Source organism: Amblyomma mixtum, chromosome 2, assembly GCF_055824585.1.
Source record: "Amblyomma mixtum isolate Tamu chromosome 2, ASM5582458v1, whole genome shotgun sequence".
Classification (NCBI taxonomy): domain Eukaryota; kingdom Metazoa; phylum Arthropoda; class Arachnida; order Ixodida; family Ixodidae; genus Amblyomma; species Amblyomma mixtum.
Window position 1 is genome coordinate 317,014,600 of NC_143013.1, and position 27,889 is coordinate 317,042,488.

General features: G+C 49.3%; 1 protein-coding gene and 1 non-coding gene across 4 annotated transcripts in view; one reads left to right on the forward strand and one right to left on the reverse strand.

The window, feature by feature from the left end:
* Nucleotides 1–454: 454 nt before the first annotated feature.
* Nucleotides 455–27,889, reverse strand: part of LOC149365084 (limulus clotting factor C-like) — a 27,497-nt gene continuing 62 nt past the window's right edge. Inside the window, exons 1-17 of one of the 3 annotated variants that reach the window (XM_089575151.1) lie at nt 27,792–27,889; nt 26,659–26,822; nt 24,342–24,502; nt 23,394–23,489; nt 22,592–22,756; nt 18,607–18,816; nt 17,479–17,548; nt 16,652–16,846; nt 10,923–10,984; nt 9,961–10,128; nt 8,496–8,696; nt 7,130–7,321; nt 6,205–6,280; nt 5,042–5,241; nt 4,495–4,784; nt 4,237–4,404; nt 455–2,724 (exon numbers count right to left, since the gene is read on the reverse strand). The exon at nt 27,792–27,889 is cut by the window's right edge and continues 61 nt beyond it. In XM_089575151.1, the coding sequence (XP_089431277.1) occupies nt 2,371–2,724; nt 4,237–4,404; nt 4,495–4,784; nt 5,042–5,241; nt 6,205–6,280; nt 7,130–7,321; nt 8,496–8,696; nt 9,961–10,128; nt 10,923–10,984; nt 16,652–16,846; nt 17,479–17,548; nt 18,607–18,816; nt 22,592–22,756; nt 23,394–23,489; nt 24,342–24,502; nt 26,659–26,810 (2,760 nt within the window). In that variant the 5' untranslated portion in view covers nt 26,811–26,822; nt 27,792–27,889 and the 3' untranslated portion in view covers nt 455–2,370. Of the gene's footprint in view, nt 2,725–4,236; nt 4,405–4,494; nt 4,785–5,041; nt 5,242–6,204; nt 6,281–7,129; nt 7,322–8,495; nt 8,697–9,960; nt 10,129–10,922; nt 10,985–16,651; nt 16,847–17,478; nt 17,549–18,606; nt 18,817–22,591; nt 22,757–23,393; nt 23,490–24,341; nt 24,503–26,658; nt 26,823–27,608; nt 27,747–27,791 lie in introns of those variants that run through there. The other 2 variants (XM_089575152.1, XM_089575153.1) reach the window with 2 other exon arrangements.
* On the forward strand, nt 22,071–22,141 carry TRNAA-CGC (transfer RNA alanine (anticodon CGC)). Its single transcript has one exon. It is a non-coding gene; the product is annotated as a tRNA-Ala (tRNA).

The following is a 27,889-nucleotide window of genomic DNA, read 5'->3' on the forward strand; positions in this document are numbered from 1 at the left end:
CAGTCCTCTTCTGGGTGATCCTTGAAGGCCATCGTCGGAGGAACACCCAGTGGCCTTAGCTATGAACGTCAACGGGCGGAGTACATAGCATGATTCGGGTGATCAAATGACCACACATTAGGTAAAAAACATCAATAACTTTATTGTGAAGACCTACAGTTACTTCGGCTAATTCATTTTGTGCAAAAAAGGGCAGCATTCCGCTCACACTGCTCATCAGGAAATCTTTTGCTCCAATAGTCATCGACTCGCACAATAAATAAATGTCCATGAGAACTGCCTTCAGCACCCGTTGCGCACCATGCACGCCTTAAGGACTGTGCACCTTGAGGCAGTGCTGATGAGGTGGAGATTCAACTCGACCCAGCCTTCCATAAGTGCATATCTGTTCGATGAAGAAATTGTGTGCCTGTTTCAATGTAGCCACACGAGCGCCCGATGAGACAAGCCGGGATGTCTCTGCTGCAAAGATTTATTTTTCTTGACAACTGGATACATAGAGCGCTGCATATTCTTCGCGATTCCACAAACTGTTCTTGTGAAATTAGAGCCATAACGGCTACTTTTTCTCTGAATGCAGACACATTCAGCAAGCAGCCATGACGGTCATGAAGTGCATATGACCTCCAGGACAGTGACCGCATCGGTGTTTCGTGGACGAGAAATTAAAGAGCGGCCCTCGACGTGCGAAGCAATGCGCCGAGTTTTATTGGGCACTCGTTTATGCAGGCAGGAACGAAGCCAAGTGAAGAAGGCTAGTACCGAGTAAAAAAAAAAAATGATGCAATCTGTACCGACGCACACCTTATCGCCCCGAAATCGCACCAGAAGGCGACGAAGAGTGCAGAAGGTTAAGTACTCCTGCATAAGACTTGGAACTGTGAAAATTTGCAGTTGGTATCGTATTGTGGAGCCAGCAGCACTGCGGCACGGACCTATGGCAGGTGTATACATACCACCCGCCAAGTTTTCATTCGCCCTGAAACTATTGCGTTTATATGAAAGACAGATTTCGGGAGCGCAAAGGCAGTTACGTAACGCCGCGTGGGGCGCTGATTACAGTAAGCGACTTGAGTAATATTTGGGCTTGACAAAACTGGGCTCGAAAGCGAGCATACGGGCGAAGAACTTCCCTTTGTCTTCGACAAGATCCGCTCCTCCTGTCCTCTCGCGTGTTTCAACCCCGGTGCTACTTTCACGGCAAGTTTTCCTCGTGCTGAGCTCGCATTCCCACCCAAGCCAAGTCGAAACATACGTCAGATTGGCCTGTTTAGAAGGATATCAACCTGTCGTGTGTCCACCTCAGGAGTGCGTCCTATACAGTAACGAATTATCCCGCAAGCAGTAATACGTGCCCATTACTGAGCCGCGGTTTTGATCATGCGGTTTAAAATCGTGAACTGCAAACGTTGGGGCACCCCTTAAGTTAGTGTATTGCGCTAGTACAGTGCGTTATGCTAATATTTCATGAGCGCAGGAAAGAAGGCTTTAACCAGGCGGGAGACTACGACATATGATGCACGATATTCAGTAAATAAATGCGAAAATATTGGATCCTGCGTCATCAAAAACACTGAAGAAGTGCACTGTACCTTGACTTAAACGCCACATCGTGGATCCGTGCAGACAGTTTTAACAGCGTGGAAGCGTCATCGCGACATGTGGGGCTCAAGAAAAGAAAAAAGCTCCTAATTCATATTAAAGCAGTGGCCTTTCACTCGCCTCTCAGCGCACCACACATTGTGAGCTGATACGTCTTAACATGGCAGATAAGGAGCTTTAAAAGTTGCATCGGCTTATGAACACGGGCACTGACTGCAATATGTGGAATCATGCATGCAATTTTCTCTTCAATTAACTTCCCGACATCTAATTCAGTACTTTATTTATCCGGGTCCCTTATCCGGCTTGAGGACAGCAAGCCTGCTCGAGAAAAAGTTTGCTTGTTCCTCGGCCTCGATGCTACATCACGTCACTCAAATATTTCGTTCGTTACAAAGCAGGTCGGGACCAACAGGTGCTGATATGAACTTCTTGAACTTTAAATGAGCCAGAAATTCTCACAACACAGTGCACACTGCGGTCGATTACAATAATTACCCCCTTGCTGCTGGTCAATACAGATGTCCAAAGGTCCACCACTGAGCAGACACAGCTTTCATAATTTGATAGCCTTGCTACTGGCATGACGGCTGCTTCCACGCAGGCAAAGTTGTTCGCCCTGGAAGCCTACTTCAGCCTTCCGCGGATAATGTGAAGGTTACATATATAGAGCGCTGGTCCAGTCCATGATTGCATTCGAAAAGATTTTGCTCTTTGGTAGCTTCGCGTGTGTGGTCCTCAAAATGTCCCTGCCGGTCCCCAGCTTGTTCAGAGGAACTGGCGGATCCACTCGGTGAAGGCGGCCACCTTGGTGTAGCCGCCGAAGTGGTTGGGCGCCCCGCATCCCCGAGGTCCTCCCCAGCTGACGATGCCCTCGAGCACCCAGACGCGCCGGTCGGCCACAGTCTCGTCGGCGAAAGCGAACGGGCCGCCGCTGTCGCCCGTGCAGGCGTCCACGCGGCCCTTGACGTAGCCGCCGCAGAACATGTTGGACGTCACCGTCAGCGGGAAGCGGCCCTCGCGGTAGGCGCGCTCGCACTCCTGCGCCGACACCACGGGGATGACGGCCTGTCGCAGCACGTTCGCGTAGCTCCGGTTCTCCGTCTGGCCCCAGCCGGTCGCCTGGAACAGTCCGAGGCGCCGTCGGTGAAAATTCCCAGGCATTTATTTGGATCACGTCAATCCCACCCTCCAACAACGCCCACTCCTCGACATGTATCTTCCTTCAGCTCAGGTCCAAAAGGCAGCGGATGAAAGGAAGAGTTTTCGATTACGACATTCACCAAAGGGAGAATTCTTCGCATATAGCTATGGCTATAAGAATTGATCTTTTCATACATACGTGTCACGAGCGGTTGCGGAAAGTTCTGCGTTGTTAAGACAAACCCAGGGAAGCCTCGGGATGCGCGTCGTGCATATCATCAATATCATCAACGTCATTAGCACGGTTACGTCCACAGCAGGATAAAGGTCCTTACCCACTGATCTACAATCAGCCCTGCCTTGCGGCAACTGCGGCTACCCTAAAGCCACATACGAGGGGGTACCCAAAAGAAACCGGACTTATTTTTGTTTGAACTTATTTGTTCACATTTTAAGCACAGACCTTCAATCTCCTTCAAAATATTCCCCACTTGCGATGATACGCTTGTCGAATCTTTCATTCCATTTTTCAAAACATTGTTTAAATTCATATTTTGTGATGCTTGACAGTGCCTCCGTCGTTTTATTTTTCACCTCAGCAACATCAGCGAAACGCTTTCCATTCACCTATTTTTTCATTCTAGGAAACAAAGAAAGTAGCACGGGGCAAGGTCGGGGGAGTGTGAGGGTTGAGGAATAGGGGTCATGCCATTTTTGGTCCAATATTGTCGTAGAGACAGGGCTGTGTGAGCAGGGGCATTGCCATGATGGAAAAACCAGTCACCCGACCGCCACAAATCTGGCCGCTTCCACAGCACACTGTTGCCCAATCTTTTCAAAATATCCAAGTAGAAAGCCCGGCTAACTGTCTGACCGTGCGGAACAAATTCTCAATGGACGACTCCTCTCACGTCGAAAAAACAAATCAGCATTGTTTTGAGGTTTGGTTTCACCTGACGAGCTTTCTTGAGGCGAGGTGAATTTGAAGTTTTCCATTGGCATGATTGTTGCTTTGATTCAGGATTCGATTCAGGAACACTTGAGTTCTCCCCATAGCATCGTCCTTGTACGTCTTTCTTAATATTTCAAGAGTTTCCATTCAACTTTTTCCGAGCAAAAATCAGAATTTCACTGGCGCACGCTGTTCCCGAAAATCAGCCATTGCAAAAACGACATTCACACAAAACAGTCGTCACTCTAAAACTCTGCCTAAACTAGTCTGGCCTCCTTCAACGACGGCAATCGGCTTTACTGACTCTGGAATGTTCGTTCTATGCGCTCCTAGTGGCAAAACGCGGTACCACAGAAGCTTTGCCGACCAAAAAATTTATACCGGTTTCTTTTGGGTACCCCCTCGTATGTCTTAAACCTGACTTTCTGCCGTCCCCTGCTGGGCTTTTCGTCCCTCAGAACACAGTCCGCTACCGTAAAGTGTACGTCACAGCGCACGTATGTCGGGTAAAATAAGCAAGTAGCGAGCGTGACACCAACCACGCCTAGGCGGCCATCGACGATGTTGGCCTGCGAGGTCCTCTCACTGGGCAGGCAGATGGGCTGTACGCGGCTGGTCAGCTCCACCGGCCGGTCCAGCAGCACCATTGCTATGTCTGCGTCGTACTTCACCGGGTCGTAGTCGTCATGCACGTGGATCTCTTGGGGCTGCGTTATAACAACCAAAACTGCTGCGCTGTTCCGGTGCGAACCACCGCTCTTGCGGTCTATTTGAAAGAGTCGCCGTAGCATGCTCACCGTTCGCACTTGCACGAACGCGTCGTCGAGGGCGTCGTCGCGGTGGTACTTGCCCACGTAGAGGCGCAGGTCCTTGGGCGCGTGCAGGTTCCCACGGCGGTCCCTGGCCACGCAGTGGGCCGCCGTCACCACCCAGCTCTCGGAGAGCAGCGTGCCGCCACACTGCAGGTCCCAGATCTTCTCGGCGGCCGACCACATGGACAGGGCCACCTGCCAGGGCCACTGGCCCACCTCGCTCGCGTTGCCGTGGTAGATGAACGGCGAGCGCGGGGAGTCCGAGCGGCCGCACACTGCGCTCGGACAGAGACGCCGTTCACCGCTAAAGACCGCTAGTGTTTCCTTCCAGATACGTACAGTCGTCAAGAGACATTTTTTAGAGCAATTCTTGTCATCGCCGTTGTCGCACTTGGCAACCGAGAAAGAAGTGCGAAGAAGGGAACAAGGCAGAAATTGCCGGAACTCAAGCGTTGTTCCAGTCAGTACTGCGCTGTTGATACGCCGCGAAGAAAGGCTCTCGTGCAGGCCATTGCTGTGATCCCATACTCACCAGGGATGCAGGTGGCGGTCCTTCCGGTCCAGGTTCCGTCCGGCAGGCACCTACGCACCTCGGAGCCCACCAACGAGTAGAAGCGGTTCGCGCACGAGAAGGTGGCCCGGGTGCCCACGTGGAAGTGACCCTTGGGCAGCACGGCCCCGAAGGAAGGGTCCAGGGACGTCAGCGAGAGCCGGAGCCTCTGCCGACCCGTCCTGCATAGGCGTGATTCATGCGGTCTATCAAAGCAGCGCGGGAGACAAACTTTAGCGTGAAACGTGTTCCAAGCTGTTATCCTTTCGTCGCCCTGAAGCGAAATGCGAACGTGCACTGCGCACAATGCCCAAAAGTAAACAGTGCCTAAACGATGCCCAAACCCCATAAACAAAAACAGATGAGTCGCCTTTCCCTACTTTTAGCCGGGGCGTGTTGCAATTAAGGAATCCTCAGTGATAACACTAGCACATTAATACTATTCATCGAGAACTGGCGCTTGAGGCCATCGCCTGAAATAGCTTTGCCTGAAAACCAATTTAATCTCATGAGTGAGCATAACGTTATATCAGTATCCCGAGTGCACCTTCCTTAGGAATAATTCATTGAAAGACGAAAGATTCATTCAAAACATATGCTTATGGTAAGATGCCTTATCGAATATTTTTTTCGGCACAATCAAGTGTTGGCTAACATTGAAGCCCTTAAAACTTTCCTCGCTATCTGGCACACGAAGAGTCGGGGCGGAAAGTTTCAAATGTACGATCGGGCCGAATTCCAAACCAAACACTCATATGATTTATTCCTTGAGTGTGCAGGGTGACATCAGTACTTAAATGGCTGATGAATAAGCACCTTACGCACGCCGTTATGCAAGAACATGAATCGAGCTAGGTGCTCAGTAGTGCAACTGAAGATAAAAATGCAGATTGCGCTCAGCCCGCTGACAATGTTCACTCTTGAATATAACCTGATAATAAGCAGCACATCAAAGAATTTGACGTTGTCAAGAGAGTTAAAATTCTTCAACTTCGTTAAAGCCTGGAAGAATATAGCATTATACGTTTAACGCACGGAGGAATTCTCGCTTCATTGTGTTGTGTGCCGGGTGTTTCTAGCCCGCGATCAGTTCATCGATTTTCGGCAATATCAACGGTATCCAGAATGCACCAATGGGAACTCACTTTAGTCCACTGCCACTTTCTTGAACGTATTCCACTTCTCCGTACGGAGGCACCGGAGGCTCTAGACAAGTTGTCACTGGAAAACAGGAACACTTATGTTGATGCTTTTTTCTATACTTCCGCACAAGTACCTATTAATCCATTTTTCCCGCGGTTTTACGTAACTCTGGAAATGTATGTCCGCGACAGCTACGTCGCGCTTGCTGCGTCTTTTCTTATTTCCTTCTTAATTGAGACAACTGCGCACAATTGCCTCGGAAGCATTACAAAAGGCCCCATAAGAGCCTGACGTGGTTATGCGACTCTGACAGCACTCGCAGCAAGAGCAATCTCTGACGGATAGTTTCACAACATCCAGATTTGTTTACGCGAAAGAAATAAGGTCGCTTCGATGGCCTGCAATATTCAACTTCAATATGCAATATTCAGCTTCCACATAGAGTTACGAGACCCTTAAAGCATAATGGTGGTTGTATTCGAGTAGCCACACCACGAAAAACTCGGCTCTTTCTTCGGTATCTCCGAAAGAAGTGTTAAGTCTCTCCGTAAACTACACTGACAAGAGAACCTGAGGTATGGACATTAAAGGACACATCAAAAGGGTCGTTTACACCTACACCGCTCTGCGAGCATTGCGCAAGAGAGCGTCGCCTGAAACGTCGCAACCTCGGAGCAACAGAGTGCACACGTTCTTTTACCTTCTCACTCGCAGCTCGCTTACCGTCTTCCGTCCTCAGCTCATAGTGCCCTTCAACGCTCTCTCTCTCTTTCTATGAATTCCCTTTCCCAGAGGCTTCCCTCGTTTTTCGCCCCCTCCCCTCTATCGAGGCCACACCAGATGTCGGCCATTAGTCGAGAATCGCTGGCATTTAAGAAGGAAGGAAAAGGAACGCTGTCGACAGTGCGTCTGCGGAGACAGCCTCACGTTTCATGCATCGCGGCTTGGGCGCCGTCCACGTCCTGTTCCTCTGGCAGGTGATACGGCGCTCCCCGACCAGGTAGTGCAGCTCGGCGCAGCGGTACGCGATCTGCGTGCCTTCGAGCATGCGGCCGGCGACCACCTGGTGCATCACCTCCGCCGTGCCGTTCTCCAGAGGGCCGGGGTCCATGCAAGTGGCTGCGCGCGTTAGTAAACAAAAGTCAAAAGCTTCCGCTTGCACCAAACAAAGGGTATGCAGAAAGAAAGAGGTAAACGTCACCATGTTGTTTTCCAACGGGAAAACATGCACGGCACTTAGGTGAGGAAAACAAGCAATGAAAAGCAGGAAATACGGCACTGCCGCGTTTTCCTTTTTCTATACTTACCATTGCAGCTTAGAGATGAAAGCTTCATACCACACTGTTCAGAGGCTGACGGCCAGATCACTGTCGCATAAACGGTAGAAAACTTCCAGGGGCAACGGCTGAGCTTCCCGCAAAAATAGGGAGTTGCATGCTTTTGATGGCTCGTTTCTGCCATCAAGGGCAAAGTGAAGAACATTTTGGGTCGCCTATAACATGCAGGAATGTCGGCTCAGAAAAAAAAAAAAGCGCCCACAACTCTGTGTTGTCGTATAAGCGCTATGACGCGGTCGGCTAGCTGCCTGATTTCTCAGCACTTTGCTTGCTCGGAGGCCGCATGCATTCAAAAATGCGTCGATGTCTCAGAAACACTGGCCCGCCGGAAGATTCCTTGATGCTCAGCTCTTCAGCGAAAGGATAAGTTTCCGCCAGGCCTCTGTTGCATGGCCATAAAACCAGAGTCGGATAAAAACTCAAGAATCTAGCCGCAGACATCCCTCAAGAGACCTCCAGCCAGTGACGTCGAACGGTTCCCATAAGGTCGCGGTTGATCTCCTAACGTGAAATCGCCAGTGGTTGCAAGAAATCGGATTAACCACAACGCCATAATAATCGGTCGACATCATTGGTTGGAGGGCCTCCTTTTAGGGCACTTGCCGGTGCATTCTTGGGTTGTACATCCGACAATAATGTGGTTCGCGGCACCTGTGACCAGCGTGTCCACATCTCATCGCGGAGTATTAAGCCGGCCGTGTTCATTTAAACATGACAAGGAGTTTCTGGTAACACGTGCATGCCTAACATTAAAACTCAGTTATGTTTGAAACTGATTTCTCACAAGCAATCTAGTTGATTCATGTGGTTATTGACAAGATAATATGGTCCGTGTAGCGGACAAAACTAATTATGCTGTAAGACGATGGCGATAAGCAAGAAACTGCACGAAAATGTAGACATGCCAGACGACTGTGGCAACAAGGTAATAATATAATAGTTAGTATAATAGTCACCTTGAAACTGCCCCATGTCCATTTCGCAGACGACGCCGCGTACACCCTCGCAGGGGCTCCAGCGCACGGCGGTCTCCTTCATCTCAGACGCGGGGTCCACGATGAAGCACTCGTCGCCGTCACCTCCCGACCGACGTCGGCGACGACTCTCGCTTAGGCTGCCGTTGTCCGGAGTGTCCTGTACCCAGGATAGGCCGGTGTCTGCGCCCAATGACTATGTATTAACAGACCGTCAATCTAGCTGCGATGCAAGCGTAAATAACGATGAGCAGTGTCAGAAGACTCTTGACGTTAAATACTCTTGACGTTGAGAGGATCTACCGGTCGCTAATTTAATAAGCTTCAGGATACTCAATATTCCTTTCGGTAGATCTTTAAAACCGTCTGAAACGGGACAACACAGAAGGCAGTTTGCCCTTAGTGTATACAGACACCCATGTTGCCAGGCCTCACTAACAGCTCTTCAGCTCCAGCGCCTTTTGTTATACACACACACAAATTCTGTTTACCCGTCGCAGTGGTTTAGCGCTTATGCCATTGGGCTGCTGAGCCCCAAGTCGCGGGATCGAATCCTAGTCACGCCAGCCACATTTCAGTAAAAGCAGAAATGCAGTATTTATTTATTTATTTCAAAATACTGCAGGCCAATAGATTGGCCCATGAAGGAGGGGTATACAAGGCATTGAAAATGACAAATACTAAGAAAATACATGGGACTACAAACAATGAGCAGAATAATGAAATACAACGCTCATTTACTCGAGAAAATGCTTCTCAAGAGCTTTACTAAAATTTCAGGACTGGAAAATGGCCTCGGGAAGAGAGCTCCAGTCGGAAACAGTCCGTGGAAAAAAACTGTGCTTGAATGAGTCAGTCTTTGCAAAAATGGGTTCCAGCAAATGAATTCTTGAATGGTGTGTTCGGCGCGACAATTGTTTGAGAATTACAGCTTTAAGCGGTCCAAAATTATTCCTACGCCACCCACTACAGTGCCTCTCATAGCCCATGTGCAGGTTCGAGACGTTAAACCTAACATAAAATACCATACCATTATATTAGGAGGCTCTGAACCCCAATTCGACCTTTGCAGCCGCATTGCAGGGTGATAGATCAGAAAACATTTGCGCTAATGGCAGTAACCTATGCTATAGTTACGGAGCACGGTATCATATCGCGAACGCACGAGGCACATATTGCTAGACGGCAGTTGCAGAAATCATCAGGCAGGTCGCAGCCGGCGTCCGGACAATGGCCGCATATTAGCAACCATTCCCATCGAAAAAGGCATCAACCAAATGTAATTCAGCCATTTCGGTTCATCTACAAAGGCTGAGGTGACCTGCAGAACTATCCTTGCCTCATCGAAGCCCGCCTTTTGTTTCTGCTTACAAGGTGTCCTTTTTTTTTTCATTTTCCTCTCACAAAAAAAAAAAAAGAGGCGCAGTCACATTTGCTGGGCACTCACCGGAAGCCCTGAGAAAAGTAAGGATGGAATCTGGAAAACCATCCTCTCGGAACTGTAGCAGCCTGGATCCGGAGTTTGCGCAGTAGTTCTTGGCCCGCGAATAGCTCAGCTTGTGGCGAGTTCCCAAGAGGCAGGTGTCGCCCATCGGGGTCCACCCTGGCTGGCAGCCTGGTTGAAGCGAATGAATGCGTGAAGGTGTTGGACGCGGAGGGTAATTGACTGTTTACGACAGGACTCGCACCTGATGTCGGGTTCGAAGTTTAATGCTCAAGTTCACTGCAGTGAACGCGCAACATTAACTACGTCAGTTTTTCGATGCTCGCTGCTATTTATTTTTTTATCGCGCAGTTTCGTCGACCGAAGGAAACGAACACGTACTCGACCGCAAGCAGCGCACCACGTTTGTCTTTTTTTCTCTTCCTCTCCATGCTCATTGTGTTTGTTATTTTTAACGCTACACCCAATTTTACTTTTTTGTTTTTATTTATTTATTTATTTCCTCAAAGGTCTCGGTTGAGACATTACATGAGGGAGTGGACGGTATCTGGCAAACAATGGCAAAAAATGTTAAGATGAAAGGTTGGCGATGCTCCGCTTGAATTCTGGTGGGTTGATGAAAATGGCAACTTCGGTGGGCAGGTCATTCCAGTCTCGTGCAGTACGCTGAAAAAATGACTGCTGAAATGTCACAGTATGGGCTTGTAGGGGATACACTGCATTACTGTGGCTGAACCGGGCGATGCGGTGGGCTCTTTTTATGTAGGGGTTATCAAAAGACAAAGAATAGAAAATTAATTAAAACACTTTTAATTACTTGCGCTTGCACCTTGACTCTGAGCTTTCTAGCCTGTACTTGCGATGGCATTGCCTGAGTCAGGTAAAATGAGCCTTTTACCGGCCTGCTCTCTGACACAGCAGTACCACTTGCGGGCGTTATTGCATGTATTAAGAACACAGGGTACCTGTTTCAACTCTGGCAAGGCGATCTTCAACGAATGTGAAACCGGGAGCAGCTTCTTGCAACCTGCAGACGGAAAACAACGGAGAAAATATGACTTGAAGCTCAGCAACATGACTATATTTTCGCCTTACGATGTCATTTTTTAAGCTTGTAAGTGCCGTTACCTTTGAACAGTCACCGTTTTTAGTGAGAACAGCTCCGAAGTCAACTAGTATCACTTGCCATAAAAAACAAAATACAGAAAAGGTGCAGTGACCTGTGCACTGAACTGGCGTCGAGACTTCGGTAGTTTTCGAAACATAGGAACAGCATTCATGCGCGCCAGCACGGTACAACTCCTAACTTGGTCGCATTATGAAAACAGGCGGCGCAAATGGCAGGTCGAGAAGGAGAACTGGCGGGGTGACTTCTCCGCGTGTGTCTTCTTCCGTGCTGCTCGTATGCACCGAAAACTTTTCATAACACTCGCATGTCTTAAATGGCGATAAAATAACGTAGTCCACGTAAAAGACGGCAGAAGCATAGCAAAGCCGTTCTGTAAGACGCTTTTTAGGTCGCTCCTATTTTTTTCTCCCTTTCCGGCTTCTAGCCCGCCGAAGACATAAGTTTTTCAATGCGACGCGCCTGGAAATATGAGTTTGACACACCTCATCTACTGTATCCAAGGCCGCGAAAGGCTTACGTCCCGGGTTGGGTCTCGTGAATTAGTGAACAATCCTTTATTGAAAAGCAGCCTTAAAGGATGTGACTGAAATCCATGGTGCAGGACCCCACTGGATGCTGCTTCTGTCCTGGCTCTGGCTCTAGCGAGGACCAAGCGCACACGGACCGCAGCGCGTGCGCACGCAACACAAGCATCGGGATCCCTTGATGTCTGATCACAGCAGCTAAGACTCTTAACCAGTTCAGTATGTGTGTGAACCATGTAAAACCAGTTGGTTGTGCGCAAGCCTGGATCATGCAGATAGTCCGCAAGCCAGCTGCCTCCGGCTGAGCCTTGGACTGGGGGCACCGATCGACCGGCTCCTGCAATTTCTTCTTTAGGCTAAATAAAAGTTTACTCTGTCTCTCTCCGCCAACCGGGAACACCATGCAGTTGCTACCAGTGAGGACGAAGACACCGATAGCGCTATCAATTTTTTTTTTTTATGGCCACTGTGAGCGGATGACAGAGCGAAGGCGAGAGGTTCCCTTTCGGGAGCATGGTCTTTATTCGATCTGTTGGGAGCCTCGACATCCTTGCGCAGCCAAGGATGGTTGCAGAGGTTACCTGACCCTCTTTAAAGCTTTTACCATAAGTCACTTCTAAAATTTTGTCTTATATTTTTACTAGGTTGCACGAAATAAATTTTTAGGCCCATTACACCACCATTAATTTACACTTTTGTATATAACATGATATATAAAACAATTTTCTATACCCTGAGCTTGGCGCATGATAGCCTTAGCCGCTTATGCGCCATTAAACACAACACAACACGCTATACGTCGATTTCATGTGCATTGCCACGGTCCGCTAGCGGAGCCATCCACGCGGAAAATTTGATCAGCCTTCCAGCCCATAGCTTCCTATGAACTGTTAATATAAATAAAAAGTATTATAAACAATAGTTAGTTGTTCTAGAACCACGCGCTATAATAACCAGGGGTCTCAAACTTATCTCGTTACGCGGACTGCATGGACTGACTTCTGTCCCCCACTAACAGAAGAGAGGAGCCGAGAAGGGGGTCCAAGGCACAATGAAGGAACGCTAATTGAGTAAAAATAGGTAAAGGAAAATCAAGCCCAAAAAGTCGAAATGAATAGGACAAAAGCTTTGGAACTGAGGGCCATTCATGAACAATTTCCACAGCGAAAGCTGTAACAACCTAGTGCAAGCCATTAAGTACAAACTGTTTAGGGAGTATAACGGCAGCCGTGTAACGCATTCACGGGAGAGGCTAGCGCGGTAGTTCACTGAGATAGGGAGGAGGATCACTAGACACGGCGGTGGAGTGCATCACGTAACAGCAGCCGCAGCAGCGGCAGAGAGGCAGCTGTGGATTTCAATGCCACATTGAGGAGGAGGTGCGAAGTGGAGACAACGACGTAAGTGCGCGAAAAGTGTGCGCCGTGGGATTCCCGTAGATTCGCCATTCCGGCGGTAGTAGTTAAGTCGGAAACGTGTTGATATCCGAGCTGAACGTGCAAGACCGCACCACAAATGGCGGGGGGTGAATGCGGAAATGGCAATGCCAACCATCCTTCACTAATTAATGCGCTAAGCCGGTAAGCTTACCTCTAAACTTGTTCTTTTCATGTTTTTCTTAGTTTACCTTATTCTTTTTGTGGTAGTCAAAGCTTCAAGGCCCTTGTCACAAAAAGCTGAGAACTGACGCAGGCAGGGATAGCCGGACGCCGGGGACTTGTTATGTGCGTTTCTAGGACCCCACAAAGAGTCTTTGCAGGCCGTGTGCTTGAGACTCCTACGGTATATAGTCACTTGGAATGCCATTCGCCACATTCAGAGGAGGATATCACACGAAGACAGCCTAAAAAAGGGCCACTTTGAGAGCATCAAGTAGAAAACCAAATGTTGCCTTGAACCGCTTTGGAAACAGCAGCGAGCATGACCCGTTCAGTGGTTTCGTTTTTGTTTATGTGCATCTGTTATTTTAAGACTGTTCGTATTTCATTTTCTAAACTGCAAGCCATGCCCAAAAATACTGGACAAAATTATTTTTCAACGGGAAAGAGTTCATGAACGGAATTTTTTTCGTAAATTGCAAGATATCTCTATCATCATCATCAGCCTGGCTACGCCCACTGCAGGGCGAAGGCCTCTCCCATGTCTCTCCAATTAACCCTGTCTTTGGCCAGCTGCGGCCACCGTATCCCCGCAAACTTCTTGATCTCATCCGCCCATCTAACTTTCTGCCACTTCCTGCTAAAAATAAATATATCTGCAGATCTCCCGAAGGCAGGCTTCCATTTTTTGCTATCGTCAAAAGCGTTGCCAATTGCTTTTCAACGACAGTCTTAACTCCTCGATGCGAGCGATGGAATAACTTTAAAAGAAAGATTTTAGTACGCGTCGGAAAAATAGCCCATTAACTTCAATGTATACATAACTGTACCTTAAAATATATAAATGCTCAAAAATTTTTGTTCAAGAATGTTGACATGTTTCACCACACTTTCGACATGTCCTGACTACCTTCAAGAGAAAATTGGTAATCCTACCTCGCAATTCTTGCACACACCCGCGTCGTCGATATTGTGGCCATTTGTGTGACGAAAGGCGCTAGTTTTTGCGTTTCTAGTGAAAGCGTAGTTCACTTCTTTCCTGGCCATAGCATATCGTACTGCTCCATCCCCATTAACTAACTTCAGCTCCGCTAACTAGACTGCGCATTTTGTTCGTAGAACGCTTCTATTTCAAAAGCTCATCACTTTCTAATAGCTGTCTGGTGTAGCCTCGATAGAGTCATCTAGGAAAAGAAACTGCGTATAACTGCAGAACCCAACTGCGGAACTCCTGGTTAGCAGCCGAACTTGCCTGCTGCCTTCGGAGACTAGCATTAGGAAACGAGGCTAAGAAATTTCTGCGCCGGTTTCTCTCTCTGCCCCTGGCTAGGCTATAGGAGGATCATTGGTCCAATGCTTCCTTTGTTTGTCTTAACTGTATCGCTTTGATATAAGATAAGCGCCGGTGTGGGCTGTTCTATTCTTGTCACTCAGCACAAGGCATGCCATTTATGTTTCTCCCTTGCCAGTCGCGTTGGCCTACGTAAAGGAGCACCGAATAAAGGTTGCTGCCATGGGCGTCCGGAAGGGGGGGCAAGGGGGGGCGGCTGCACCCCCCTGGAAAATCACTCACTCGAACCGTGAGTGATGGCCGCACGCCAGGGGCGGTGGTGCGCTCAGCCAAAAGGGTAAAAGCAGCCCCGCTTCCACGCTTTGGGTCACATCTGCGAAATGCCGCGTCCGGGCGGGCGTCGTTCCGCCGTTTTCAAACCACGCCATCGTTAGCTCTACTGAAGGGCGACCTGTTCCAGACATACAGCGGCACCGGCGAGCATGTGTTTCGAGCCGCCTTGAGATGGGTGTCTGTTTCTTTGATCTCTAGAGAGATAGCGACACGGAGGCAGACAGTGCACGGGGCATCTTGTTTTCGCCTATCGTTACACCGGTCACCGATGAATTCTTAAGGAGGGAAGGTAAAATCAGCCGTGTCCACCCCCGCTTTGTCGGGCTGCTCAGGGTCAAGCGGGCGGTGGGTTGGCGCCGCAGCCGCCGCTCGCTGTCTCCTCCGATCCACGGGAGAGCGCAGTTCGGTAGAAGCGCCGCTTTCAGAATCTTCGGCAAAGGGGATTAGCTGCTTTTGTTCACGGCGACGCAGTCTCCAGAGGCGCCCCCACACCAGCGTTTCTTGCGTCTTCTCCGAAAACCAGCGCCTTTGGTCAACGCAGACCGATGGCGCCTGCCTGGCTCGCCTGTAACCTCTGGCTGGGTCTCAAATCACAACAGCGCCCATGTACTGTGCGTGTCAGTGCACGGTAAAAAGACCCAGACCCAGGTGGTCGACATTATCCGGAACTCTGTACTACTCCGTCCCTCATAGCCTGATGCGTTTTGGGGCTCTGAACCCCATAAAAACACAACAAATTTTCCGACCGGAGTGGCGAGTGTTCCTTCCCCTCGGAAGTCGCGCGGCGTTCCTTTCACCCCCCAAAGTGCGCATCCGGGGATATTGCGGCAAGTAAGCCCTTGCACGTGTGCGCGCCTCTGTGTTTGTGCTTCGGTGTTTTTAGTGGCCGGTTGTCAACGAAGGTCAGAACAACCAAGACAGCGGACGAGAAAACGACGAGCGGCGAGCAGTGTGTGTGCGGTTGCTCGACTGTGCGGATGCGCGAGCAAGATGGAGCGAGGTGTATGAAGCGGCGAGCGTGCATTTATCTTGTAAAGAAGTTTTTGTTGTATATATAGTTGTCTTTTGTTTTCAACGTACGCGTTCAACCGTTTTTCCATTCAATGTGTATGATGAGTATGCACCGAGAGCGTGTAGTGAAGCACAGAAATGAATTTATCACCCGTGTAATTACACAATTCGCCCAGAAAAATCCGAGGCGCCTACAGTTGCTGTTCAAGGAAGACTGACTGAGTGACTGTAGTTGCGTGTTTGTGAACATATTGTGCTCTGTGCTGGTCATCAATCCGGGTGAGTCGAGAGCCCGTATGCAGCAAGACTGAGCGCTCTTCTCCACGAAGTGATAGTATCTTTTTGTATTTTTTATTAATTTTAATTGTTTTTTCGTTGATAAACTTTAATGGATCTCTCCTAGCCGCGCTTTAATTTGCTGTTTGTAATTTTTCTTTCATGTGCGTATTTTACTTATTTTTTTATTTATATATAAATAAATAAATTTACTCCGCAAATAGTGCCTTTTTGCTACGAATATAGCCCCCCCCCCCCCCCCCCCCCCCCTCCGGCGCCAACAACCAATGGGGCCCTCCCCTGCAAAAAATTCTGCGGACGCCCTTGGTTGCTGCTGTCGGTTTCCTGGATGTCGGCATGTTAATGCGTCGCGCACGGAAAAGTGATACGTCAATCAATCTCCATCATACACTTCTTTCATGTGAAGCTCCCAGAGGCCCTTTTAATGCTAAGCGTTTAGAAGATAGCTCCCGAGGAGACAACCACATTTTCCCCCTCGATATCTCGAGTGATGTGCATGCTATCCTCTCACCCGACGCTATCGACGCCGTTGGCCTTGGAGGCCCCGAAGTCGGCGAAGTTTCCGCTGGCGACCAGCGACGCCGTGCCGCCGGCGTTGTTCAGGCGGCCCGCGTGCACGGCCGCTCGGCACAGCGCCGACAGCTGGTGGTAGACCACGCTACCGATTACCGTGCCGCTCTGCGCGCAACCCGGTGGGCAATACACTCTGCGGGAAAAGAGACGCGCACTAGGTCACCAACACGTGAGAAAATGGCTGCGAAGACCACGCTAGTAGTTAGAGATGACTTCTCGCACACAGGGAAGTGGCTTCCCAAGGCAAGCTACGCCAAATTAAGGTTTACTGATAGTGCTTCTTGCCTTGACTGCTCTTCACTAAGTTCACTATCGCCTGCGTATAGGCGTATAACCAAGCAACACTGAAGGTTGAAGTGGGCATATTTGATAATAGAAGAAACGAGAAAACACAGCCGCCAGAGAATTCAGGCGAATATTACGAAATTTTTTTTTTTACATATTGCTGGCCAAATGCACGCTATACAAAAATTTCTGCGCTTCGATCTCGAGTTCGCACCACTTCTGCGGTATTCGAAAGAAGTATGCCGTTCGGTAGCAGCCTGGTGCCGCGGCCACAGAGCCACATCTCTAGCCGTTCGAATAGCGGCGTTGACCAAGCATTACCCTGGATGCGCATTGATCATTTTTAATGAAAAAAATAATTAAATTCGCCACACAAGCCACGTGAGCTGCTCTCAACGCCAGCACTTCAAGTGCGCTACAAAAGAGACATAATCTGCGCTTTCAGTTGTTGTTTGTTCGTTTTATGTCACATTCGCATACCTCACAGGAGCAGTGTAGGATGACAAAATGTCCAGTGCCTTGGTCTCGCAGCTGACGTGGTTTTCGGAGACTGGAACAGGATAACAGTATACCTTACCGTTAGTCACAGAAAAGCCAAAGTTAGCGAAAGCATGCCTGCCAAGATGTAAAATTTTGTCGAGAGAACATTAATAACGAAAACAACAAGACAAAGACAGCCGCCAAAATAGACAAAATGCTCCGAACCTTGCAGAGGCTACAATGCGTCCAGGAAGTTTGGTGCAGCAAAAGAGCGTGATGTGTCTTGCTTATGAACACGTACAAGTTTTTTTCCTAAAGGAATGCTATAAAATGGGGTGCACGGGAATAATTTCCAGTTGGCAAGTAGCCTCTACTTCTCTGTTTCCTTCAGCCGTTTATGCAGCAAAGGAAATAGCACATACAAGGGAAAGGCTAATATTTTTTTCTTGGTTAGAACTAGTCGAATACGTAGCTTCCGCGAGTGCATTAGTCATCATCATTCGCTGATGGCGATGATAAATGGGGCCAAGTAGGAAAAAAAGCTAAGAAAATACTGAATGCGTTGTGCCTCTATAATAAGCGCTGCCCCGAATAGCGTCGCACCGGTGGTGTTGATTGGGGTATATAATAGGGTTTCACAGTACAAATGATTAGACAAGGCGCAAATATAGGTGCTGCATATGTCCTGGAAAAGCTCTACCACCAGTATTCAGACCTTTACACCACCTTCATCAACGCTCGTTGGGGTAGCTTTGGCCGCTACATCAACGCAATAACTTCGACAAATGTCGCTACCGCTCCTCCAGAGCCCAAGAACGAAGCGGCAAATGTTCCTCAAAGGAAGCCCACCAGCCAACGGTGCAGATCGATTGCCATGACGTCGCGGTTCATCCGCTTGCAACTGCCAGCCTACTGCGTTGTCACGCTAGCAGGTGCAAGGGGATTACCATGATGTCACGAAAACACGTTTGCGCAATTGGCTGGACGGGCATCTGCCTCTGCGTTCTTGAGTTGTGCCCACTATAGGAGCAGAGTGGTAGAAACATGATTAGTGCAGCGGGCTGGGCGTAGGAAATAAAATCTCTTTCTTTTCCAAAGTTTTTTCTATACAGAGGGCCGCGGACGCACCCTTGACGCAGGCGGGCACGTTGGCCGACCAGGTGCCGTCGTCTCTGCAGCGAAGCAGGGGCTCCCCGACCAGGTCGTAGCGGTCGTCGCACACCACTTCGACGGAACTTCCGTTGGCGTAGCTCTCGCTGCCAAGGGGCGACGACAGACGGCGCGACTTGAACCTACCGTTCACCACACGGCCTAGGTCCGGGCAGAAGGAGAACCGCTCTGCGCAGGCGCCAATAAACGCGCGGTCAGCGGGCAGTGGTCTGGCATGCTCTGCCCAGCATCCTTCGCCGCTCAAGCACGTCTATGAGCAGTGCGAAAAGGGACACCCAGTCCTCACTCAAGAGCCAAATTAGTTCTCACTTCTACATTGAACTTAAACGGCATTGCAGGGAGCGCGCATCAAGAACGCGTATATCAGAAAATTTCCGATCTCAAATTGCCTTGCTTTCCCAAGGAAAAAAAAAAACACTAGTAGGACGGTACCCATTGTGTAATGGGAGATTCAACGACAGCTGTGCGCGATGCTGAATGCGGCATTGCTTCTTTGATAGTTTTTTTCTTCTTCTTTGGTACAGTGCTGTGCCAAGTCAGTATGTTCGGACCACTCAGCTTGGCGCGTTGCAGTGACATATTGCGTGACTTCACTGCATGCTGACAAATCTACGTGAAGCAATGTTACGCCGCAGCCAGCGCCGCACATCCGGGAAACGTGTCCTAACTTATGTGCCTGTTAAACAGGATAGTGAGAAATGCATCGTTATGGTCCTCTGGTACTCTTAAAGGAATGTCAGAAGATATATAACTGAAATGGTTTGGTTAATGCATGAGGTTGGACATCCCAAAGCGACTCGGGCTACGAGGGACACCACAGTGGAGGGCTCCGGATTATTTCTACCTCCTGGGGATCTTTAATATGCATTGACGTCGCACAGTACATCTACATGTAGCATTTCGCCTCCATAAAAATGCGACCGCCGCGGCCGGGATCGAAACCGCGTCGTACGGGGTCAGCAGACGAGCACCACATACCCATTGAGCCACCAACGCGGCTTATAACGGAAATAAATATTTATTAAGGAAGCCAACAGTCGCCGAAACTGAGGGAAGCATAGGAAAATGTTCGTTATTTTTATTCTTTGGAGTTGATCAATTTGAAGTTAGTAGTGCATTCACTTTATGGCTCAAAAATAACCGACCAGAAAGTAAAAGAAAAACAACCATATGCCGTCAGTGGGATCCAAACCCATGACCTCCGTATTTATGTCGCGTCTAACCTGATCCTAGGAGTGTGCACTAGCGCCACCGTGGTCCGCAGCGATGGACACAGAATTTCCTGTATTACCGCGAGCGCCACGCGGAACGTGATCGGGCAGTGAGGGCGGCTGCTGTGCGGGAAGAAAGAAATATTGCAACATCCAAGAGGCACCCTCTTTCAACCATCAATATGTGCCCCCTTTATGCCCTAAGGCATGAAAAAAAAAATTGCTAGGAACGAATCCAAGCGAATCTGCTGGTGTTGTGAACAATAAAAAAATTATCGAAGACACTTTGGAAATTCTGAAGTGTGCTTGGCGAAAGCCTTGTGGTCAACCCACTGCCGATTCCCCGAACCGCTTGGCGCGGAATCACTGGGCCGCTTCGGAGCCATGCGTCTCACTCACTCGACTGCAACAAGACGTCTGGCGAAGGAGCGGCGGTGCAGCTGCCACCGCCGACTCGCGCGCGCTCGTTCTACCGCTACTGTGTGACGTCACGTTTGCTATGCACAGCTGTGCCCCCCACCAGCGCGCCAGTTGCTAAGGAGGGAGGAGGTTGCGCCGCTGCGCGGAGGAGAGGCCACAGTTGGCACGATTCCAGCGGACGGACGGACACCGAGAGTATGAGCCATAAAGCGCTTCCGCCTTATGGCTCATACTTATGGCTCTCTCATACTTATAACGAGCACCTCATCCCCACTCTCTTGTTTGCTTTTCCGCCTTAATAGTATATTGCCACGTATCATTGTTGTGTTGTATGCGAGACTGTAGCAGCTGCTGAGCTCTCTCTTTTCTCACGACGTTTGTGAAGTTCTTCAGAAGCTGCTCCTTGAAGGTTTCCCAGTTGGCAAGGCTGGCATCCTCATTCTCGAACCAGACTCTTGCTGGTCCCTCCAGGGCGAAGAAGACGTACCTAAATTTCATGGCATCGTCCCAGTTGTTAAAGACAGCCACACGGTCGAACTGCTCCAGCCATTCTTCGGGGTCGTCGCCAGGCGAAGCGTCGAAGGTTGGTGGCACCCGGGGCTGCTGCATAATGATTGGAGTGGTCGTCTGGGGTAAGCTCATGGTGGACGTTGCCACTTGCTTTCGCTTCCAGGTAGGGTCCGGCAGAGTCCCGAACTCAGGTGCGTCGCCTAGCAGACGTCGGCTTGCGCGGTGTACTGGAGTCAGGTCCTCCGGTGAATGACTCAGAGGGCTGGCGTCACGACTTGCTGAGGGAACCCGGTACATAGAAGGCTACCCAGCACCTCCACCAGATGTCACGTTGTAGTGACGGCAGTCCAGTGGTCAGGAAGACACCAGCGAGTCTTGGAAACGAAGCTCTTTATTGGGCTGACTGGCGCCCGCAAAGGAACTGAATCACTCGGCGGCGGCGAAAACAACAAACGTGCTCGTCGGTCGTCGAACTACGAATGTCCGCCGCTCGCGGCATCGCTCAATTTAAAGCCGGCAAGGAAACTTCCAGATAACAGGACAAGATCATCTACAGTAATCTGGAAAAACCTAGATGCAGCCTTTCATGGCTGTTATCATTCGAGATTAGTCTTGTCGTTTCTCGCGTCACAAACAAAAGTGATAACAACCCTTTCCTGCAGCCTTGAGCGTGAACGAACAAACACAACAATGATACGTGGCAATATTAAAATAGCAGAAAGCATACGAGTCTCAGAATCCCTAGTGCTCCCTAGCTAAGCAAGAGGCGCGCCAGGACCGACAGTTGTGATGAGAAACAACTCAGCGATTCGAGGAACACTGAATTCTATGTGGCTAGCTCATGATACAAGTGCTCTATTTCCTTGAATAAAAATATAGAGCGCAGCTTATAACAGAAAAGCACAAAGAGCACATACACACGAGCGCTAAGCGCTCGCGTGTGTGCCCTCGTCTTTGTGCTTGTTTGATTTAAGCTGTGCTCTATGTTTTTATTCATGGATTACCAACTAGCCCGCACCCTTGCCCTAGTTCTCTTTCCCTGTCCTTAATCGCTATCACTCCCCTCTGTACTTCTCCTCGCTATCCTCTCCCTGTCCCTTTATTTGCGCCGGCCGCAGCTCGGGTGCTTAAGAAATAGATAGCAATTACCTAGGCAGACAACATCTTTTCCTTCCTATTTATATCTTGTAATAATACACCTCTGCTACTACTACTGCACAAGTGCAGAATACGGGAATCACCCACATGACCATTTCATTCGCGCCACCAATTCACGTCCTCGGGGGTGTAGCTCAGTGGTAGAGCGCTCGCTTCGCATGTGAGAGGCCCCGGGTTCGAACCCCGCACCTCCATTGCTGACGTCATGCTTTTTTTTTTTAATAATGCTCTGGCCGGGCCTGCAAAATGGCATAAGGTATTTCTCGGATCACTGCGTGTTAAGCATTAGCAGAAACAACTGCTTTGCGCAGCTTGGTTCCAGGATATATCTGAAGGTAAAATTTCTTTGTCAATGCAGGTGAACCGCTGTCTCTGAATTTGTTGCCAGTGCGCTGAAAGCTAAACAAGCTCTAGCCGACAGCTTCTGCTGGTGCGCTTTTCTCATCATTCTCATTCAGTCAGTTCTACAGAGAAGGCATCACCTCCCGCTCGTCGACTTCCACAATGACGCAAGCAAGTAGTGCGACAAGCCATTTTTTTTTTTTTTTTTGCGCTGGTATGATTACCGCAGTGCCTTCTCTTGTTTTGCTACCCGGCGCGTCACTAGATGAGCAAGTGCGAAAAGCGGCAACTCGTTCCGTTACCGCATCTCGGAGAGGGTTCGCTCCAGGCGCCATTGCCCACGCAGGTGGCGGTGCTGGAGCCCATCAGATGGAAGCCCTGCTCGCAGGCGAAGTAGGCCACCGTCGGTGTCTCGGGGTGGTCGAGCGTCACCTGCACGTTGGGCGCTATCTGAGGTGGCCTGCATCCTGAGAAGAAAGAGCACGAGGTCATGTTATAACCTAACGCCGCCTGGGTTAGAACAAAGATTACGGCGATTTGTGCCTGTTCATATTCTTTTTAAAGCTATTCTCAGCAGAAGGTCTCACGCTGGCTCCGCCACACATAAGCTCCAGCGTTGTCAGCTGCTAACAATGCTGTAAGTAGGTTTATATACGGTTTGAGCAAAATAAAAGGTACCCAGTCAGTATCAAGAATAAAACTCGCTTTGCCTTATCTTACAATTCATCTTACCTTTGTGATGTAGATAAGCTCAATAGAAAATACCTATAGAGAAATGTGAGGGTGAGTAGAACGGTGCCCTTAGTACGCGAGTAGGTTCCAACTCACGGAGGTCTCGCGCGCAAAACTAAAGCGTGCCGCAAAGGCAGATTGTACTGGAGGGCCTGCACCAGTCTGCTGCCGGCCATTCACCCATGCATGCCACCGGTGCCTGCGCATGTATTGCACAGCAAGCTCTCTCGCTTTGGCATTCCATGGTCTTTGACAGGCCATGACCCGTGCAGCTGCTGCCTTTTTGAGGGTGCTTCTAGTTGGCCGCCGCGCACGCTCATCACGACAGCGCACGGCTATAGCTTTCAGCAGTGAGAAAAAGGGAGACGGCACCTAGGAACATTTCGCAGTGGGCTCCCGTGAAGGAGGGCGGGCAGGCGCACGCTCCCGTCTTGGTGTCGCAGGTTCCTCCGTTCTGGCACTGGCAGCCTGCGTGCAGAGAGGCAAGACTTCGTCGGCAGCCTGCCAACTGGCACACAGCTGCGTCGGTGCGCTGCTGATCGAAAACACTCAATCTTATCTGCCGCCCAATTATGAACGTCGAAACTGAGGCATTAAAGAAATTGGACAGGCTGTTTCGAATTTGATTACAAATTCCAGTGCGCTATTGAATGTTCTAAGTGTAACGAATCTTTGTGCGGCAGCACTGCCAGGGACGTAGCCAGGAATTTTTTTCCGGAGGCGCCCACGGTAATTTCTTGTATCGAGGCGCACGGGGGGGGGGGGGGGGGGGGGGGCATTTTGGATATGTGCCTGGGCACAATATCTCTCGTTCGACAAGTGTTTTCTTCTGGCAAAGCCGCGAAGAAGATGTACTACAATGCATATGATTCCACGCCCGTCCATCCAGCAAGGAAAAGACAAGGAGAAAGCTGGAAGAGTTGCAGCTCTCCTCTAAGACGAAGAGGTGACAGTGACAGCTGCATCACCCGGCGTCCATCTATCACAAACGCGCCAGCTGCCAAGAACACATGGACTGCAAGACCATAGGTGGCACATTCTCAAGAGAATCGCACCCCGACTGATATGTCTCTCATAGCTGAGGATCGCCTGGACAAGGTTCTTTCTGGTCAACAGGCTGGCTTGAAAGTTCCCGGTTAAGACTTAAGTTGATGACGCTATTTAGGCTTCAGATTTTTCCTACGCAGCTATCCTTGTAAGGCAGATATCCTAAAGCTGAAGTGTAGAGAACAGCAAGTCTTTCAATGCCTCGAGGAGGAAAGACAGGAGTTCGTCATTGGAAAGGAGGGCGGTGTAGGGTGCACACACGAGGTCACTCACGTTCCTCGCACCAGCTACCGTAGCGGCCAGGTGGACACGAGTCGCAGCCGTTGGCGTTGCTGTCGCACTCCTTGCAGTGCTTGAGCTTGGGACACACTTCTTGCGGCTTGCGGTTGTTGCACGGCCGGCACTTGAACTGCCACCGGTGGACGTAGCTGCACCTGCAAGCGGCCCGCGCGTGAGTAGGGCTGCGTACTACTCATTCTCCTGTGCGCTAATTTAAGCGCATTTCTCCGCGAAAAAAAAAAAACAATTATAGCGACGTTTAATTCACCTTAAGAGACAGCATTAGAAGCAACGTTGCTGCTACATGTTTATGGGTCAATTCTTTAACCCCATATGAAATGTTGGCACTTTAATCGTATCTTTTGCACACACATAGCAAAGTAAATCCACCCAGGACCTGTTCCAACCTGCTTGTCTTGCCCTTTCCCGGTGGCATTCTCCCCCTTGCTTTTCAGTTTAGAATTTTCGCACTGCGGTCGGCAGGTGGCAGTTGAAGTGAATGCGGAGACGGCGCTAGCTGTACCGGAGCACTATTTGGAGGGAGCACGTAATCATAACTGGACATACACAGCAATTCTGGACAAAATTATTTTCAAGCGGGAATCCGTTGATGAACGCAATTGTTTTCATGTATATTTGAGATCTCATTATAACAATCATTACATCCTCAGATCACCCAGCAGCAGTCTTGCATTTTTTTTCTCTCTATTAACGTTTTTACTGTTGTCAAAAGCGCTCTCCATTGGCTTTCTATGGCAGCCTAAACTGCTCGATGCGATCGATGGAAACACTTTAAAATAAATATTTTGCTACATAGCAGGATTATAGAAGGATGGATAGCTGGGCTAGTTTGTAATGATTCATCGTGAGGGGGTACAGCGCGAACAAGACGAAGGACGGAGCAAGACGACTACACCGACGAGCGCTGACTGGAAACTGAATTTTTTATTGGAAGGAGCAAACATATATACATAATAATCACGTGGAAATACAGAGCAAACAGCATTGGTCCAGCAAAACCAAGATCAACAACAATCGCAACTCATCCGCAACGTGGCGAAGTCCGATCAAAGGCCTACATCTTACCACTCCACCCCCTGAAAACCCAAGCGACAAAAATCATGAATTACCTAAAAATTATACCTCTTTATCAACTATCTCCAATGAAGGCTGGCTGACACACTGTGACTGATTCTTTCTGATGAAAGAAGCTTCCATTATGTCCCTGGTCATTTTATCCTGGTGGCCCTTATGTACTATCAGCAACGAATGAAACGCGAACAAGAAATCTGAGGTGGGAACACAAAAACACCAGCCTATTAGCTCCTGTATTGAAAATACAAGCGCGGTTGAATAACACTTCTAAAGAAGAGTCCTCGTGCCTTCGAAATTAAAATAGCAGGAGCTAGTATTCAGCTTCCCCTGGCTAAGAGCTGCTTATTTTGCAGTGCATGGTTCAGTTGTCTTGTTCGCGTTTCATTTCTTGCTGATAGTACATGGTGGTGGCCCTTACGTATATACCGTTACGTTCAATATTTCCATAATAGTATCTTACAATTTTCCAATTTTCAAAATTTTTGTCCGTGAACGTTGGACATGATTTTGAAACTGTCCCAGTCCACACGTCCCTAACGCCTGAGGCCTACGTACGCAGCACTGTCTCTATAAGACGCCCACGCCGATTACCGAGCAGAATCAATCCCAGACGGAGCTCTGTCCTCTCAGGAAGCGCTGCTCGCACTGCTTCACAAGTAACTGAATCGGTGCATGCTTCTTCCAATGACAGGCAGCTACGATCGAACCGAAGCACCTCTAATTCACGCTGCTTACGAGTCGTTGGTGGTCAATATCGCGCGAGCGTGAGGCTACTCAACTGCACTGACGAAGGAGCCAGAACTTGAAGCAAGCCGTTGTTCGCGAGCTGAGGTCAGCTGGTCAAAAAGTCAGTGGACGATTACCAGTTTGTTACGCGAATTATCAAGCGAGCGTTAGCTGGCTGGTAATCGCAAAGAAATGGGGACGTACTAGAGCGGGTATATTAGAGTGGACGCTCTAACCACTAGGCCACCTCAGCGGTGGCCTAAGTGCTAGACCATTCTAGTCGAAAACTGTCGAAATCTAGTCGAAAATTGTGTTTTTCAATGAGAATTGAGCCCTGCGGACCGCTTCCTGCGGACCACTAGGCGTGAAAGTCTAGTGAGAGAGACGGAGTGTGATCTTTCTGCGCTACGGTGGCATGCTGGTCAACAAGGAACTGACGCACCTGACATTGACACACAATAACGACATCCAGCCGTGGCGTGCTACTTACTGTTTGACAGTCACGTGCAGTGTGTAGCCTGGCGTGCCGCACTGACAGCTGAAGAAGGTCTTGCTGCACAATCCGAGGTTGAAGTCCTTGCTCTCGCAGGCGGTCAACCACCAGGCTGCCAGCACGAGCGCACTGAGCCGCAGTCCCGGCATGGCTTCTGCGGTCTGCGAGGACCCCGAATGGTAGCTTAATGCATGGTCTTTCCATTTGTGAGCACTCAGAGGAATACTCCGGGCTATGGGAGACGCCGCGTAGTAGTGTGCAACGGATTAACATCGAACGTCTGGGCTCCTCAGTGCGCAAGGAAAGCCGTCTACACGCAGCTGCCGAAATCGAACCAGTCAACTCATGCTGAGCAGTCGAATGACGTAGCGACTGAGCCAACTGTGCGTGGCTTTTGTGGAGAGCGATAGAAGAAGCACAGAGTTTCCCAAATCGTGTCACACTTAGTCCTTTGCCCTGATATGAGAAAGAGGCTAAATTATATCTGTTATCTTTTTTAGTCTCTGGCAAATGTCACTTTGCACAAAGTCATCATAAAGCAAGGAAAATGCATATGCGATACCTGGTTAGAGCATGTCAGGTTTTCATGCAATGAGCTTCAAAACTAAGGAAGATGCATTTCTCTCTATTTCATAAAGAAAATACAGTTGCATCCGCCTGCTGTGGAGAATGCGCATATAAACTATTCTTTTATATAGTAAATTGCGAGACCTCTCCAATCAAAACTTTTGGTTGGAGATCTCTCGCAGTTTATTTATTATACGCTATCAAATCCAACCAGAAAGGCAATTCTGTCGAAATGTTTAGTTTTCATCGAGTGATTTTCAGTTCTTAAAAGTTATACGTCTTTTTACGAACTATAACACCAAAAAATAAACTGCACACGTGAGAACCTAGACGCCGATCCGTCACTGAGCCCAACACAACTAGCGAACAAACTAACGAACATTTTCAATCGCCGAGAGCTGGTACAAAATCTTTCCTCCGCCCCGCCGCCCAATTCCTTCCCGATTTTAAACAAGCCAGCCGGGCTTCATTCTGCCTCACCACAGCCAAACAAATGCGTGCAGCAAACTCGGCACACGTGCTTCTAGGACGATTCGCCCGCAGAGAGAGAGCAGAGAACTCGCCTTGGGAAGCGCCTCCGGTCGCGCGCTCGACTACCGAGTCTTCCAGTCGAGCAGCCGGGAGACGCACGCCAGAGGAAACCGGACTTGGCGGCGTAGGA